We start from the raw sequence: 18,492 nt of genomic DNA on the forward strand, positions 1-18,492 counted from the left end.
TCTGCATACAGTCTGGCACCACCCTTACCATGTCAGTACTCTCATTGTTCTCCCAGCGCCCCCCTCACCTGGCTCTACCGCTCTTCTGGCTCTCCTCCGGCTCTGCAGCTGTAAATTCTGCATTGATGATTTTTTTTTTTTTTAGGCTATATATCGGTTATATGCAATTAGCGGACCTCCAGCTGTTGCAAAACTACAAGTCCCATCATGCCTCTGCCTCTGGGTGTCATGCTTGTGGCTGTCAGAGTCTTGCTATACCTCATGGGATTTGTAGTTCTGCAACAGCTGGAGGTCCGCTAATTGCATATCCCTGCTATATATCCTAATTTTCTGTGATAAACTCTGGTAATTCGCAAGGCAATTTTCCATATTAATGCTCCATAATGACAACGTGAAAGAAGTTTGTTTGAAATCTTTGCAAATTTATTAAAAATAAAAAACGAAAAAATCGCTTGTACATTTACAGCCATGACACTCAAAATTAAGCTCAGGTGCATCCTGTTTCCACTGATCATCCTTGAGATGTTTCTACAACTTGATTGGAGTCCACCTGTGGTAAATTCAGTTGATTGGAAAGGCACACACCTCTCTATATAATGTCCCACAGTTAACAGTGCATGTCAGAGCACAAACCAAGCCATGAAGGCCAAGGAATTTTCTATAGACCTCAGACAGAATTGTATCTAGGCACAGATCTGGGTAAGGGTACAGAAAATTTCAGTGGCATTGAAGGTCCCAATGAGCACAGTGGCCTCCATCATTAAACGGAAGAAGTTTTGATCCACCAGGACTCTGGAGCGGGCAGCCCGGCCAAACTTAGCGATCGGAGAAGGGCCTTAGTCAGGTGACCAAGAACTTGATGGTCACTCTTACAGAGCTGCAGCGTTTCTCTGTGGAGAGAGGAGAATCTTCCAGAACAACCACCATCTCTGCAGCCCTCCACCAATCGGACCTGTATGGTAGAGTGGCCAGACGGAGTTTACCAAAAGGCACCCACCTGAAGAACTCTGATCACGAGAGAAAATTCTCTAGTCTTATGAAACAAAGATTGAACTCTTTGGCCTGAATGGCAAGCGTCAGGAAATCGAGGCACCACTCCTCACCTGACCAATACCATCCTTACAGGGAAGCATGGTGGTGGCAGCATCATGCTGTGGGGATGTTTTTCAGCGGCAGGAACTGGGTGACTAGTCAGGATCGAGGGAAAGATGAATGCAGCAATGTACAGAGACATCCTTGATAAAAACCTGCTCCATAGCTGATAAGAGTAGCCCAGACTTTAACCCGATTAAACATCTCTGGAGAGATTGGAAAATGGCTGTGCACTGACGCTCCCCATCCAACTTGATGGAGCTTGAGAGGTCCTGCAAAGAATGGAAAATCGCACAAAAATGGGTGTGCCAAGCTTGTAGCATCATACTCGGACACGAAGCTGTAATTGGTGCCAAAGGTGCTTTAAGTATTAAGCAAAGGCTGTAAATACTTGTGTACGTGGGATTTTTTCTTCTTCTAATAAATGTGCAAACATTTTAAACCAACTTCTTTCACATGGTCATTATGGGGTATTGTTTGTAGAATCTTGAGAAATAATAAATGTAATCCATTTTGGAATAAGGCTCCAACATAAAACGTGGAAAGTGAAGCATTGTGAATACTTTCTGGGTGCACTGCACACAGCTTTCGACAGCCGATTGTCCCTTCAAAATTTTGGAAGGTTGGAAACGCCAACATTGTTCTTGTACGGAAATGGAACAAACGATTTTCGTTTTTAATGTGTACCGTTTTCGTAAGAGAAATATTTTAAAGACTGCGCATGATCAGAAACCATTAACGATAACAAAAAACCTCAAAACTGCATGCTATTTAAAATGGGGTAGACCTTACTACTTCAATAACGGGCACTTTCACCCCTGCCCAGGTCAACTTTTAGCTTTCAGCACTGTTGTACTTTGACAAATACGCGATCATGCAACACTGTATCCATATGAGATTTATTTTTTATTTTTTGCTAAATAAACGAAAATAAAGATCAAAGATTTTGAAGAAAAACTTGTTTTTCTTCGTTTGTTATAAAATTTTGCAAATAAACTTTCTCCATAAATTTGCACAGCCTGACCCCCTGCAGTCTCAGGACTCCCCCATAGACGGTGAAGATGGCTCAGGCCCTGATTCCCCTCCTGCTGAGCCCAACCTGGCCTCCATCATGCATGCTATACAGGACTGCAAGGCCTCTCACTACGCAGATTGCATCAGTCCGCATGGACTTTTCTCTCCTAAAGCGAGATGTGCAAAATTTGAGGGACAGAGCTGGGGAGGCTGAACAGATCAGCTCCCTTGAGGATGTTCACCCCTTGGCTGTTACGGTGACTGACCCAACTGGGGGAAATGGCAGCCCTTCACGCCAAAATCGTTCAAGGAGGGACAACCTCCGCTTCGTTGGTTTTCCTGAAAGGGTGGAGGGCTCCCACTCAGAAAAATTCCTATATAATTGGCTGAGACAAATTTTTGGGACTGACGCACCATCCCTTTCACATGTCATTGATCGTGCCCACCGCACCCCTCTGCGCCCCCCACCTTCTGGAGCACCCCCACGATCCATTATAGCAAGGATGCTGCTCGGGAGTCTCTCTGGGCTCCACTACACCCCCCCCCCCCATACCAGTTAGTGGCGTGGCCACGGTACAGCTCTCTCAGTTTAAGAAGTGGGTTTTCTTTTTACAGTTCAGGGATCCAAGGCTCGCCATGTTGGGGTTGGCCAAGCAGGGAGGGGGGGGGGGGCAAGGGATTTTATCTAGACTTTCTGGGACTTTTTTTTTTTTTTTTTCCCTATGTTTCTTTTTGCACACTTTGACTCCCATATTGTTTCTCAGGTTGCTGCCTATGGCCGACTATGAATGTTTTTTATTTCATTGCTGGCTCATGATGTCCTGATGGCCGATCCACACACTTTTTTTTTTCTTTTTTTTACTCGTGTGCATGCATGTGCTTCAGGTGGTGCAGCCTGTCTGGTAATTTATATTCTTGTATGAATGTTACTTTGTGCTTTTTTACTACTGTATGTTTTACAATGGCAAAGCCCCTAAGCATAGTCTCCTGGAATACGTTTCAGTATAAAAAAAGACGCCCGCACATCATCTGCCTCCAAGAGACTCGCCTTGCAGGTTCTAAAACAAGGGCCCTAAAACAACCCCCCACCCCCCCCCCCCAGTTTCGCTGAAGGTACTCTCTAGACTGTCGCTTCAGCTGCTGACTAGACCCCCTGGCCCCTTACTTTATGTGGGGACCTTTAATGCCATATTGGATCCAACTATGGACCACCTGGGTGTTGGAGGTAGACCCTTTCCCTCTTTTCTAGACTGGGCACAGGTTCATGGCCTTACAGAGGTGTGGCAAACATCCGGATGTACGCCACTTTTCCTGCCACTCGGATTCTTTCCACACCATGTCCAGACTGGATATGGCGTTTGCTCCGCCTGAGACCCTCCCTGTTGTCTCTGCCGTTTCATATCTGCCTAGAGGGGTTTCTGATCATGCCCCTCTCTGTGGACCTCCTCCCCCAGGTTTCTGGACCTGTTATTTGGCACCTGAACCCATACTGGTTGGAGGACAAGGTAGTGCAGGGAGAATGCAAGACAGGCATCACAAACTATTGGAGGGATAATCTGGGAAAAGTAGACCCTTCCACTGATTGGGACGCGTTTAAGACAACTCTGAGGGGGGTACTTCCATGTCCATCACAGGGGTCCTACGCAAAAATAACTGGATGCTTACAGAAGAACTTGAGACTGTTATGGTACGTGCTGAGTCTGCTTATGCCTCTAACTCTGCCTCCAACACGAGGGAGGCATGGTTACAGAGCCGTAGGGAGTATGAACTCCGTCTGTTGGATCTCACTCAAAAACACATGTTGCATGCCACTCGAAAATCGTTTGAACATGGTAATAAAGCTGGACGTCTCTTGGCATATCTGCCTACACCTGACCATTCTCCCATTTCCATCCCACGTATCCTTACTGCTCAAGGCCCCATCAGTGACAACCCAGGGAATAGCCCAGACTCGGTTGAGGAAATTGCTGCAAAAAATGTAAAATGCCTGCACATCAGACTCCGGGCTTAGATGGTTTCCTGACTGAATGGTACTCAAAATTTAAAGTCCTTTTGTGTCTCTCTTTTTTTTTTTTTTTTTTTTTTTTTTTTGCGAACTTCTAACAAAGCTCTAGATGTCGGAATCCTCCCCCCAACGATGTGAGAGGATTTTATTGTACTTCTATTAAAACCCTGTAAGGACCCACTTAAATGCGAATCTTGCCGTCCAATTTCTTATTAATGTGGACGTTAAGATTCTGGCCAAAATATTGGCAAACTGTTTGGACACTGTAGTCACGCCCTTGGTCAATAGTGACCAAGGGGGCTTTATCTCTTGCAGGTCCACCAGAATGAATATCCGCAGGCTGTTTCACAACCTGCAATATCCTTATGACTGTCCTCCCACTCGTGCTATTGTCTTTGGACACTTGCAAGGCATCCGACAGTGTGGAATGGCCATATCTGTTTCGGGTGTTACAGATGTATGGCCCCCGTGTTGTAGCATGGATAAAACTCCTTTTACACCTCCCCGGTAGCTCGGGTGCGGGTCAATTCCTCTATCACTGGCCCCTTTCCGATTTACTAGTGACACACGACAGGGGGGCCCGTTGTCACTCCTCTTGTTTGCCCTAGCCATGGAGCCGCTTGCGGTTCGCATTCGCTCCTCCCCCTCGATTAAAGGACTCCCAAATGCTAATATAGAGAAGCGCATTTCACTTTATGCGGTTGACACATTGGTGTATCTGTTTGATACTAATGAATCACTTCAGGCCCTGTTGGTGGAGATTAAAACTTTTGGGGACTATTGTGACTTCCGTGTGAATTGGGAGAAGTCTAGTCTTTGCCTCCCCTGATTCACCCGGATTCCAAACTTCAAGTGGTATCCTCCTTTAGGTACCTTGGTTCTGGTACAGACCCCTTTATCTTCATATGTCGCCAATAACTTAGATCCTCTATTGGTCCGCCTTCAGGAACAGACCAAGCAGTGGATGGATCAGCCTCTGGATCTTATGGGGAGGGCCATCGACCTCAACATGATTTACCTACCGAGATTACTCTATATCCTTGCCAATATACCTAAATCTATTTTTAAACGCATAGATTCAATATGTACTACTTTCCTGTGGAATGGTGGCTCTCCCAAGGTAGCACTTCAAACACTACGGTTGCCAGTGCACTTGGCAGGCCTGGCATTTCCCAATTTTTTTTCTGCATTTGGCATCCCAGTTGGTGCATATCCACGATTGGCTGTGCCCAGTTCCGGCCAATGCCTGTACCTCCACGGAGGGAGCCATCGTATCTTCTCTGGAAACCCTACATAATATCTACAGAGGCCCCAGAAACCTCCCTACCTGCCACTTCCCTTTTCTCTTTTCGTTATATTGTCTCAAAAGTATCCAGGCACACCTGGCTGAAATCTTCCAACAACCCCCTGTGGTTTAACCCTAATCTGCAGGAACTATACTCCCTTCCTGATCCCAATCGCTAGTACTGCAGGGGGGTTAAATATTTATGCCACCTGTACAGCGTTTAGGGCTTTAAATCTTTTTCTCTGCTACATTTAGACTTAGATCTACCAAGATCGTACCTATTTTATTGCTACCAGCTCAGGCACGCTATTCGTGCCCAGTTTGGCTCCCTGGATGATCCCACTGACCTGCCCCCGTTGGAAAAACTGCTCAGATGGCCAGATCCCACCTATTATGCAGCCCTAATGACTAACTTTACCTGCAGGTTTCACAAAGCTCAGGTAAAATGGACCTCTCTGGACATTTCCCTGGTAGACGAGGACTGGTCAGAATTTAGTAATACATATAAAACCTCTGTTATTGTTTCCCGGGACCGCATCATACAGGTCAACAATTTTCATCAAACCCACCTCACTCCGGCTAGGTTACACAAGATGGGTCTCCTGCCCTTGGCTGCCTGTTTCCGCGGCTGTGGCCAAGAGGTCGATTTCTTGCACTGCTTCTGATCATGTCCGGGACTTCTGGGAAGAAGTGGGTGCTTTCATCTCATCGGCGCTAGGCTTCCCAAACATAATGACTTCCCAAACTATACTCGCATGCCAAGAGACTGCTCTGTATACTCTTATGTTAAAAAAAGCTATTTTACTGTCCTGGAAGGGTGCACAGACCTCTCTGAAATCCCTCTGGTTAAAAGTTATTAACCACTTAAGACCCGGAATAATATGCAGGTAAAGGGACCCTGGCCCCTTTTTGCGATTCGGCACTGCATCGCTTTAACTGACAATTGCGCGGTCGTGCGACGTGGCTCCCAAACAAAGTTGGCATCTTTTTTCCCACAAATAGAGCTTTCTTTTGGTGGTATTTGATCACCTCTGTTTTTTTTTTTTTTTTTTGCGCTGTAAACAAAGAGCGACCATTTTGAGAAAAATAAATAATATTTTTAACTTTTTGCTATAATTAAAATCCACCAAAAATATATAAAAAAACATTTCTTCCCCTCTGTTTAGGCAGATACGTATTCTTCTACATATTTTTGGTAAAAAAAATCGCAATAAGCGTTTGGTTTGCGCAAAAGTTATAGCGTTTTAAAAATAGGGGATAGTTTTATGGCATTTTTATAAAGATATTTTTTTTTTTTTTACTAGTAATTGCGGCGATCAGTGTTTTATTTTTTTTTTTATTTTTTGACTGCGACATTATGGCGGACACAGTTTTGGGACCATTGTCATTTTCACATCAAAAAGTGCTAAAAAATGCACTGATTGCTGTGAAAATGACAATGGCAGTGAAGGTATTAACCACTAGGGGGCGCTAAAGGGGTTTAGTGTGTCCTACTGTGTTTCTTACTGTAGGGAGGTGTGGGAACAGACTATCGGTGACAAGCCACAGAAAACAACGGAGGTGGTTTGTTTACACTACAGGAGCTTCGGACCGGGTCGCGAGCGCGCCGGCGGCACGCGCGACCCAGGGCTGGGCACTTAAAGGGCAACGTACCTGTACAGGCTTGTGCCCAGCCGTGCTATTCTGCCAACGTATATTGGCGTTGGGCGGTCCTTAAGTGGTTAATGAGGCTATCCCACTGTATAAACTTACTTTTGAACTCCGGAAACGGAACAAAACCTTCCACAAAATTTGGGGTAGATGGTTGGCTAGTCGCTAACCCTCTACCAGCACTGATTGTACTACTCTTGCTTGACCATTGATGGGCCGTCCCTCGGGGATCTCTAATGTCTGGACCTCTGCTTTTGCTATATCCCGGTATTCTACCTGAGCCTTTTACCACTGTGCCTGCTTTATATTTTGCACTGATGTCCGTTTATTTTTCTATGTTTGAGTGTATTGCCTAACATTTGACCAGGTTGTCTGGTGGTATTGTTTGTTTTTTGTACGTTTCTTTCTGTTTGTCTTAAACCGAATAAAAATATCTTTACAAAAAAAAAAAAAAAATTGGGGAAAACTTTTTTCACAATTTTTTTTTTTTTTTTTTTTTTTTTTTTTTTATATTGCATACTGCCACCAGTGCAGTACGTTTTCATGTGACTGGTGTGGTGGTAAATTGGGGAGAATTTTTTTTTTTTTTCACAATGACCAGAGCAATACAGTGTTAACACTCTACTATGCAGAAGTGATGAGGATTTTTCTTTAACACATTGATTACTCATACCAGAATTTCACTGTTAAAAGCAACCGTGATTGGCCCTGTTTGTACCATGTGATCACTGACCAATCAGAGATCAACAGAATTGTCCATAATGTATGGCCTAAAACAAAGCCATTTATTGCGTACAATTGTCTTATGATCTGCTGTGATTGGTCACAGAGATCACATTGTACTGGCAGCGCCCAGTACACTGATCAGTCATATGCGGTGTCTGGTGGACACAGCGCTTGACGCATGCCACATCGTGGCCTGTGGGGCTTTCTGGGATGTCATGCACCCCTGGAACGACTAATGTCCTGCCTGGCCGTTATTTGGCTCCTGGCGGGAACAGGTTAAAAAAAGTAGCCTATTCATCTTAAAATACGTGCCTATGTGTTAATTACGTTTTTGGTACTGCATTCTCTTAAAAGTGGTGGTCTAATGTTATGCTATTTAGGTTAATTGGTGATGCAGAATAATTATAATTTTTTATGTGTGCATCATCAAACACATTTTTCTTATTTAGCTGTCTTTTGGGAAAGATGTAATGAGCTCCAAGATATTGAAAAAATAATGGCTCAAATAGAAAGAGGAGAAGCCCGCATACAGAGGAGGATAAGCATCAAGAAAGCTCTGGATACAAAGGTAATTTAATGTGAAGGAGTTTCTGGGTTTTTATTTATTTTTATTTATTTTTTCTTCTTGCACTAATGCTGTTCAGATTTACGAATAACTCAACACTCAATTATTTTCTTTATATAGATTGGTCGATACAAAGCACCTTTTCATCAGCTAAGGATATCATATGGCACAAATAAAGGAAAGAACTACACAGAAGAGGAAGACCGGTTTTTAATATGCATGCTACACAAACTTGGTTTTGATAAGGAAAATGTGTACGATGAACTAAGGCAGTGTATCCGAAACTCTCCACAGTTCAGATTCGACTGGTTTCTGAAATCAAGAACTGCAATGGTAAGCAACGTGTCACAAGATTTTTAGTGAAATATTTTCAGTATCCATTTTAAAGACTGGATGGAAACGATGTGTTGCTCCATTAAAAAAAAATATTAACTCTACCAGCTAGATTTTATAGTCAATAACCCTAAATGCTGATCAATGCAAAATGTTGACCGAAAAAGGAATTTTATGTTTACCAGCTATGTAATATTAAGATGATATTGGTTTTATGAACACAATGCATGCATACAGTTTAAACATAGTAATAGGATGCAATAGGACCTTAGCTTTACAAAAATCTACCTGGTCTGCTACATATAATACAAGGGAATTTTGCATTAGAATTCTTTTTTTTTTCTTGAACATTTTCTATAGTTTATTTTTTTTAATGCAGCAGCATTTCTGTACGGATGAGGCCAGTGCGCCGAACATAGTAAATTAGTTGAGGAAAACCTAGCTTGTTTACTAGACAATTATTTTCCTTAACAGTTGTGATAGTAAGCATGCTTTTGGCACCAGAGTTGCACTTAATCTATAACCAGGTTGTTTCTTTTTCAGGAACTACAAAGAAGATGTAATACTTTAATCACATTGATTGAACGGGAGAACTTAGAGTTGGAAGAGAAGGAGAAAGCAGAGAAAAAGAGACGTGGACCAAAGCCTTCTTCGGTAAGACTTTCATAAAACAAAATTCCTAATAAAGAAAATCCAGGTGTCTCACATCTGTCCTATAACACAGATGATGATTTCTTGTTGCAGCTTTCTGAATAGCTTGTATTTTGGGTAGTACAAGTCTTTTTTTTAAACTTGGCTGTTTGACAGTGATGGCTTTCAGATATGTTATAAGTTTGAAGCCACAATCAATGCTTCCTAAAAAAGAAAACTTGGCATGTTAATGACAACAGTAAGTGATCCAAAGTGCTTGTACTAAATATCCTTTTTAAAGAAGCCTGCGTCTCCGATTAGAACAAACCTGGACTTGTGTGTGTTTGTGTTTTTTTTTTTTTTTTTTACAAAGCTTTTATTGAGTTTCCTACAAAATGCAAGATATAGCAACATACTGTACAATGGCATAAAACCCAATGGCAATAAACAAAATTAGGACGTTTTAGTTTCATATGTGGCAACACCAATTCACAATGTGACAGCCAGAAAAATAAAATAAAATATTGACCTATAGACCACTCTGATGAGATGCAAAGCCATAGTGAGCAATATATGCGATTAAAGTAATATCACAGTTGGCCTAAGTAAAATAAAGGATTTATATCCACAGACATATTGGAATCGACCCAAATGTTCGTTTAAACCATGGAGGGCGTAAAAGTCTAGATCAGTGTTTCTCAACCTTTTTCCAGTCGGGGCACCCTTAAAAAGTATTTTCAGTCTTGAGGCACCCCAGTCCAAGGCTTGGTTCACATTATGGTGTGTCGCAGAACACGCGCAAAATCGCGCTCATTCCTGACACACAGAATAATGCTCTGCTCTTTAGAGGTACCATTAATTCTTAATGGTACACCCACACATTGGAAAATGTCTGGTGCTTTAGCTGCAGTGCAATTAAAAAAAAAAAAGAAGGTTGGGGACTTGTTTCCCTGCATTTTTGTGGGTACAGAAGCCCATTGAAATGAATGGTCTGCCCTACATGCAGCTGCACAGATGTGAACCAAGGGCTTGTTAACATGTCAAAGGGGCGGTAAAACCACATGGTTGAGACGTTTTTACCACCCCCAACTTCTCTACCTTTAGCTGCAGAGGCAGCTGCTGTGGCTGCAACTGGAGGTATACCGAGGGTGAATGGGGGTGCACTGCAACTACCCCGCAACTGTGTGCATTGCACGGTTGCGGTGCAGTGATGCTGCATTTACAGGCTTAAAACAGGTAGTAAAGAGGCAACATAATGCCTCTTTACGGCCTGTCAAATGCCTCTGAAAAGCGATCTGTGCATGGATTGCTTTTCAGAGAAGCAGCAGTCCTTGCTATCAAACAAGCCCTACAAAATCCATTGTCATGGTACAGGAATGGGGGGGGGGGGCAGGATTAAAAGTAACATGACTACAGACACAGGCTTACACATGCATACACATACATACCAGGGTTGTCAACTTTCAGTAAATTTACGAAGTTTGTAAAATCCGTACTTTTTTCATCTGTCCTTGAATGTCCATTGCGGACATGTAGGCTGCATGTCTGTAACGGACATTCATGGACAAATGCAAAAAGTATGGATTTTACAAACTTTGTAAATTTACTGAAAGTTGGCAAACCTGATACACACACGCACACAGACAGACAGTCACATGTACACATACACAGTCACATGTGCACACACACACATACACAGTCACATGTGCACACACACACATACAGACAGACAGTCACATGTGCACACACACACATACACAGTCACATGTGCACGCACACACATACACAGTCACATGTGCACGCACACACACACACACACACACATACACATACAGACAGACAGTCACATGTGCACGCACACACACACACACACACACACACACACACACACACACACACACACACACACATACAGACAGACAGACAGTCACATGTGCACACACACACACACACAGACAGTCACATGTGCACACACACACACACACACACAGAGACAGTCACATGTGCACACACACACACACACAGAGACAGTCACATGTGCACACACACACAGACAAATGTATAAAGCTCAGTACCTTTTCAGATTTCTCTTTAGCCGGGTACTGCACTCTAGGTGGAAGCAGAGAGCAGAGCACAGCACACTCCTCTGCACTTCACTTTCATTTTTGAAGCCGACAGAGCTTCTCACAGTTCGGCAGGAGAGCTCATCTGACGGCTTTCTCTCCACTGACCCCGCGGCACACCTGAAAACCTCTGACGGCACACCAGTGTGCCGCGGCACACTGGTTGAGAAAGGCTGGTCTAGATTACCACTACAAAGTACAAGTCGACAGACTGTAACCATCTAACCCAGATTTTATTACATTTGCCTGGGCAGCTCCTATTGATATATAGATGACCTTTTTGTAGGGCAAAGTATTTGTTTCCTTAATCCAGGCTGCAAGAGCAGGAGGTATAGCCTGTATCCATGCCCGAGCCACCACTTTTCTGACACTAAACAAAGTTTAATGCACAAACTTAAGAGTGTGTTTATTCATATTGGAGTTCGGAAATAAACCCAAATTTTTCTATGATCCATTGTCACCGGTGAGGCCATCTGGTCATGAAGGCATTGGACAACTTGCTCCTAAAATCCCCAAATACGAGGACATTGCTGGAGTAGATGCCCAAAGGTACCAGTGGAAAACTGACATTTTGGACTCCAGGAAGAACAAAACTAACTTGACCTGTTTAGTTGAGAAATAGGGGGGTGCTAATAGTGTAGAGGGCTATTTCTTGACGCGTTCCTCCTGGAATAGATGGCATTTGGGGTACAAGATAATAGGCATTTCCATGCCTTGTGAAGAATGTTTAAAAATTGTGACTGAGAATTTTCTGACACTTGGGCAAGGCTTGTTGTAAGTAGGGTAGCCTGACCCTGAGAAGTGATGGAGGTTCACGTGGGGGTGAAGTGAGGGATTGAAGGGATCAAAGTCTGCTGTGTGCTCTAAAAAAAAAAGCCAGACACAAACAAAGGCACAAGAGGCTGGGGGAAACTAACATTCAGGGACTGGGGTGAAGTCCACATCTACAAGAATCTAAGTAAGACTTGGACTGCAGTCCATGAGGAACAGGCCAGTCACTCACCCATTAAAGGTTCCAGACATCTGGACAGTAGGAGTGTTCCAGGAATAAAGCTATTGTCGGGTATCAAAGTAGAATCCTGAGCAAAGCAACAGGAAGAAGACCTATAGCTGGCACAAAAAGGAGTAGAAAATTGACAGTAAATGGTTGTAGATGTTTAATACAAAATTACCTTCAACGTCTCATAAGTTTCTTGCATTCAAGCTCCTTGGACGCTATGTTGAAAGTCTTTTTCGCTTCCTGTTCAGAGTAAAACCCTAAGTGGAAAAGCACCATTTTATTTCAGAGAAAAGGGCTAATACACTAGAAGGCTGGCTTCTGCCTGTGTTACAACATAGCCTTTTTGACATGTAATCCCCAATTACACGCTTACGCGACTCTTACTTCCAACAAAGTAAAATGTGGTGTAACATCACCATAGCATTGCTGTCCAGAAAAATAAAAAGGCACTTTTTAATTCAACTAGGTCAGTCGCACAACTCAGCAGAGAGGACTTCATTTAAAGTGGGCCTTAACTCAGGGTTCGACAAATACCGGGCGCCAGGTCGCTGTTGTGCCTAGAATTGGCAACCTGGGGCAGCACAGCTAAATTAATCTTGTGTCTCCGTGCGCCTCCCCCACGATCACGCGATCTTGTCTGCCGCACTGGCCGGTAATTGAGGCCACGGCTTTGCGGCCTGCTGGAGCGAGATGCACTGGCGCCCTCTTGTGGTGGCCGGGACTGCGACAAGCAAGACTTGCAACACACGCCCCTAGCTATTTCCCGCCGATACGTGATGCTACGGTGACATCCGTGCACACAGCGTGCTGTAACGGGAATGGGAGACTTTGTTACCTGCAGCGCACAGCCCTCCCAGTATTATCTACCACAATGTACAGCGGAACCAGATAAACATTACCCGGGAACTGCGGGGTTAAGCGTGCACAGGTAGGAACCTTGTTTATTGTGTATACCAGCTGTCAGGTGACATATTGGTTGCCATGCTGGCACAGACCTTGCCTTTACGTCTGACTGATGTGGGAGGTGGGATTGTCACGTGTTATTAAGCTAGATTTGTTTTGAATAACTGGTAAGGAACTGTGCAGGAGTTTCGCCATGTCCAGACATAGCCAGCTGTATACTGAGCTCTGTATACTATTCTAACCTAACCAGCTGTATACTGAGCCCTGTATACAATTATAATTGTATACATAGCTCAGTATACAGCTAGTTGTGTTATAATTGTATACAGAGCTCAGTATACAGCTGGTTGTGTTATAATTGTATACAGAGCTCAGTATACAGCTGGTTGTGTATAAGGTCCTTGCACTGCAAATCTTTGTTCTCCTTTGGTCTTTTAGCAGGCCTTGGGGATTTGTAGTAGATTTTGGTTAGTTGATCGAAGAACACGATTGGGGTTGTAGTTTTTTATTTTCTCACATAAATATTGGGGGGTCGATTCCTAGTATACATTTGTGCATCAGGCAGAGGGCCTTAAATGTGATCCGGTCCTTTACGGCCAGCCAGTGGAGGGACCTCAGGGAGGGAGTAATTGATTCCCAGGGTTGCACTGTCTTTAGAAGAAAATGAAGTGCATTAACATCAAAGATTTCACCGTTCTGGTGGTCTTAATATAGAGTATTTAACCACTTAACCTCTGGAAGATTTGCCCCAATGACCAGGCCATTTTTTGCGATGCAGCACTGCATCGCTTTAACTGACATTTGTGCGATGCTGTACCCAAACAAAATTGATGTCCTTTCTTTCCCCCACAAATGGAGCTTTCTTTTGGTGGTATTTGATCACCTCTGCGGATTTTATTTTTTGCGCTATAAACAAAAATGTTTTTTACTTTTTGCTATAATACCCCAAATAAAAAAAAAAACCACTTTCTTCCTCAGTTTAGGCCAATGTATGTATTCTACATATTTTTGGTAAAAAGTGATCGCATCTACAAAATAGAGGATATATTTATGACCTTTTTATTACTATTTTTACTACTGGGAATTGCGGCGGTCTGCAATTTTTATCAGGACTGTGGCGGATAACACTTTTGGATCATTGACATTTATACAGTGGTCGCCCGCTTAAAGCCCTAGTCCAGGCAAAAACTCCCTTACACTGTGAAGCCAAACATAAATACCCATCTAAGTTTCCCCTAGACATCACTATTTCTTGGTACCGCAGGGATTTTCTATTGGACCACAAAGCCAGCAATGTAATGCCGCAGACCTCCACCCTCTTCTAGGTCCGATGGACATGTATTAAGAGGGGTCTACAGCGATCGGAGCTAAAAATAGATACTGATTACTGTATAAATGTCATTGGCAGAGGAGGAGTTAACACTAGGGCGATCAAGGGGATATAAATGTGTTACTGTTCTGAGTGTTTCTAACTGGGGGGGGGGGGGCAACTGATCAGTCTCCTCACCCATGACACAACGTTGACAGACCTCTGTTCTGTCTCTCTCTCTATAAAGAGCGATCGAGGGTGCTTGGTCGGAAAACCAGTTAAGACATGTTATGTATTTCTTGTATCTGCATGTTTTTAGTGTTTACTGAAGATATTGTTAAATCTACCTTAGAAACCTGATAATTAAATATCTATATATTTTTTTTTTTTTGCAGGCACAGAAGCGGAAAATGGATGGCGCTCCTGATGGCAGGGGAAGAAAAAAAAAGCTTAAGCTTTGAAGCGTGTGTGTGTGTTTTTTGTAATCTGTAAATTCCAGAATTAGTTCTTTCTTTACGGGTCTTCATAAGATGTACTGTACACTGATCGGCTATGGCTATTATGTCATTCAAAGACATCAGGATCATCTGTTTGAGCTAGGAACATAGTACTTATTATAGGTAGTTCTCCTCCTTCTTTTTTTTTTTTTTTTTTTTTTTTTTAATAAAACAGCTGTGCTGGACATTTTTTACCATTAACATTTGAAGTAATAAAATTAGGCTTCGTTAAATGGTATTGTTAATGTGTTTGTTTTTTTTCCCCCCTTTGTGTTGAAACATATGTAAATTAAAGGACCATTTTTGTATTTTCTTTGAAATAACTACGACACAATTTTGTAATATTCATTTAATACATATCTAATTTGTTCATAAATATTTGCTTGTTTGTTTTTCTCTGCCTTTTTTTTTTTTAAATCTTTTCACAAAGTGGGAATTTCCAAAAAGGTGGTCATTCAGCAAGAAACCTGCTGGCTTCGGTGTTGCTGCTATCATTGCATTTACAGTGCCATACATGCACCCTAGTAAACGGTAGTACATTTTTAAAGTAAAACACATTAACCTGTCCTGGTGAAGGCCTCATTCACATGTTCTACTGCCCCTCTGAAAGCGCTCTATGGTGGAACCTTTTTTTTTTTAAACGGCTGGGTGTTTTTCTGTGTAAATACTGCACAGAAACTGCAAACACCTTAGTTGTGGTACAGCCCCATCTAGCTTTTTGCCACAGCCTCAAATAAAGTGCTGCAGCATGTTTTGGACCCAAAGGGGCTGTGTGTTTTATCTTTGAATGGTTGAGGGGCAGTCAAACCAAGTCACAACCTGTCTTTACCACCACCCATGTGAACCAGGCCTTAAAATGCATCTTACAATTCTGTTAAGAGCACACATCTTGTAGCAGCAAGTATGTGTGTTTGCAATAAATGCAATCATTTTTGTAATCTGCTCAATTGGATATTTTTTACTCTGCATTGTGGTCATGTAAAGTGTTTAATTTTAAGTTGGCTATGTCTGTTGATGCTGACAAAAACTTGAACTGTTTTTTTTATTTTAACCACTTTGCTCTCAGGCCAATTCTGACACTTTGCTCCTACATGTAAAAATCATTTCACGCTTAAAAAAACCCCAGTAAAGTTAGCCCAATTTTTTTTGCATAATGTAAAAAGATGGTTACGCAGAGTAAATGGATACCTAACATATAGAAGCACAGGAGTGTGGGGACGTCCCCTTTCTTTATCGTACATCATGGGACACAGCGGCATAGTCATTACTATACGGGTTATATGGAGTACCTTCAGGTGATGGACACTGGCAATCTCAAACAGGAAGTCCCCTCCCTATATAGAGGGAGTACCTCAGTTTTTTCGCCAGTGTCTTAGGTGTTGGTCACAAATTAGCTTTGCCTCCACGTCCTTGGGACCAAGGCAGGCTAAACGGATCTGTCCAAGGTGCCTCAGAGCCGAAGTGGACAGTACCTGGGCCCCAAGTCGTGGGGTTTTTGCCTATAATGCTTCTCCTTGGAGGGCTGGGCCCAGGACTTTGGGTTTTTTAAAAGTCAAAAGTTCCTGTTGCCAGGGTGCTATGTAGGTGTTCCTTCCTGGACCCCAGTACCTGAAGGTCTAGTACGCTACCCACAGAGAAGGGGGAAGATTGGACCGCTTGCTATGCAATTGTCCTGCGGCTTGGAGCAGGGACTTGGTTCGACGGCAGGCCCCACGGGGGATATACTGAGGGATTAGCCTGGGTATGCTCTGCATTGGCAAAAAAGCTTCCACTATGTCTGTTTAAGACAGGATGGTCTTATTCTCCCCAGTAACCGGTCCCCCTTATTGTGTGGTATTTTTGCTGCTGCAACCTTGCATCTTATGGGATAGGGGGCTATAAAGGCAGCCTAACCCATGACAATAGGTCTTTTGGCCGGAGTTGTCTTGCCTGTCCAGGGTGTTCCACCGCATACTGTTCAAAATTGGAGCCTCCATCGTTTGGCATGCTTCCTCCCAGCGCGCGAATGTGCGCATAGATATGCACACCGTTGTGCGCATGCGCGGGAAGGAGGAGGCGTCAGGAGGAAGGGGGCGTTCCCTCCTCACTGTTATCTTCGGCTCAGTTGCAAGCTGGAGGAAGGACAGAGCGGTGGTGCTCCGAGGGTGCATGCTGACACCCGGTGGCGTAAGAGTACTTCGGGTCCAGAGCTTGCTCCCCAGGGACTGTTTTTTTTTTCTAGAAGGTCTAATCCAGTGTTTCTCAACTCCAGTCCTCGGGGCGCACCAACAGGTCTTGTTTTCAGGCTTTCCATTATTGTGCACAGGTGATTTTATCAGTTTCACTGCCTTAGTAATTACCACAGCAGTTTGATCTGAGGGAAATCCTGAAAACATGACCTGTTGGTGCGCCCCGAGGACTGGAGTTGAGAAACACTGGTCTAATCTCTTGCAGCAGCTGGCAAGCAGCACAATATTGGGGATTCTGAGGATCCCAGTCAGGCTATGCCAGTTCTATCCTTGCCTGATAATCCAGAGGAGGTCGCCTTGGATGAGCCATTGGGTGTGTTGGGTGCTTTGGCTGGCCCTAACCTACCCAACCCTGTGTTTGTCACAGAGGATATGCTAGCTACCTCTGAGTGGGCTAGAACAAAGATTGACAGCTCTTTTCCAGGCAAAAAGCGGACTAGATCCCCATCGCCTAAACTCATATCCTCGGATGCTGAGATTCTCTCCCCTGAGGAATATGAATCTAAGGAGGATCAAGTGGAACAGAACCTGGAGGGTTCAGATATTGAGTAGTCCACCATAGAAGAACCAATTTCAGCCTCCCAGGTGGAGAGTCTGTGGATCCAGTCTTTAACAGACATGGTCCGTTCGGCATTTAAATTGCCTTTACTAGGGCCTCAAGTCCCTGCGGTGTCTTCTTTGGGCTCCTTAAAGGCGCCGCTGAGTAATGCGCTGTTTCCAGTCCATCCTCTTTTAGAGGATCTGATCTTTCAGGATTGGGTACGGCCTAACAGAATATTCATACCTCCTAAGAGGTTTTCTGTCCTCTACCCTATGGAAGAAAAGTTTGCAAAGAAATGGGCACTCCTGCGTGAATAAATCCTGGACTTGCCCGGTGGAGAACATACAAATGTTCAAAGATCCGGTCGATAATTAGAAACGCTCTTGAAGGCTTCCTTTACTACGGCAGGAGCAGTGGTGCAGCCTGCAGTAGCTGCTATTGGCGTTTGTCAATCATTAAAGGATCAGACAAAACAGATGTTAAAGGACATTCCGGCTCAGCAGGCACGAAAATTAGCCGACCTCCCCAGAGCCCTGTGTTTCGCGGTGGATGCTATAAAAGATTCCATCCAGCAGACTTCCCTTTGTCACT

At 43.6% G+C, this 18,492-nt stretch overlaps 1 protein-coding gene across 1 annotated transcript in view; it reads left to right on the forward strand.

The window, feature by feature from the left end:
* The window catches only part of SMARCA5 (SWI/SNF related, matrix associated, actin dependent regulator of chromatin, subfamily a, member 5), a 112,147-nt gene extending 96,707 nt beyond the window's left edge, over nt 1-15,440 (forward strand). Inside the window, exons 21-24 of the mRNA XM_040331510.1 lie at nt 8,222-8,340; nt 8,458-8,670; nt 9,214-9,324; nt 15,031-15,440. Of these exons, the coding sequence (XP_040187444.1) occupies nt 8,222-8,340; nt 8,458-8,670; nt 9,214-9,324; nt 15,031-15,096 (509 nt within the window). The 3' untranslated portion in view covers nt 15,097-15,440. The remainder of the gene's footprint in view (nt 1-8,221; nt 8,341-8,457; nt 8,671-9,213; nt 9,325-15,030) is intronic.
* The last annotated feature ends 3,052 nt before the right edge of the window (nt 15,441-18,492 follow it).

Source organism: Rana temporaria, chromosome 1, assembly GCF_905171775.1.
Source record: "Rana temporaria chromosome 1, aRanTem1.1, whole genome shotgun sequence".
NCBI classification, from domain to species: domain Eukaryota; kingdom Metazoa; phylum Chordata; class Amphibia; order Anura; family Ranidae; genus Rana; species Rana temporaria.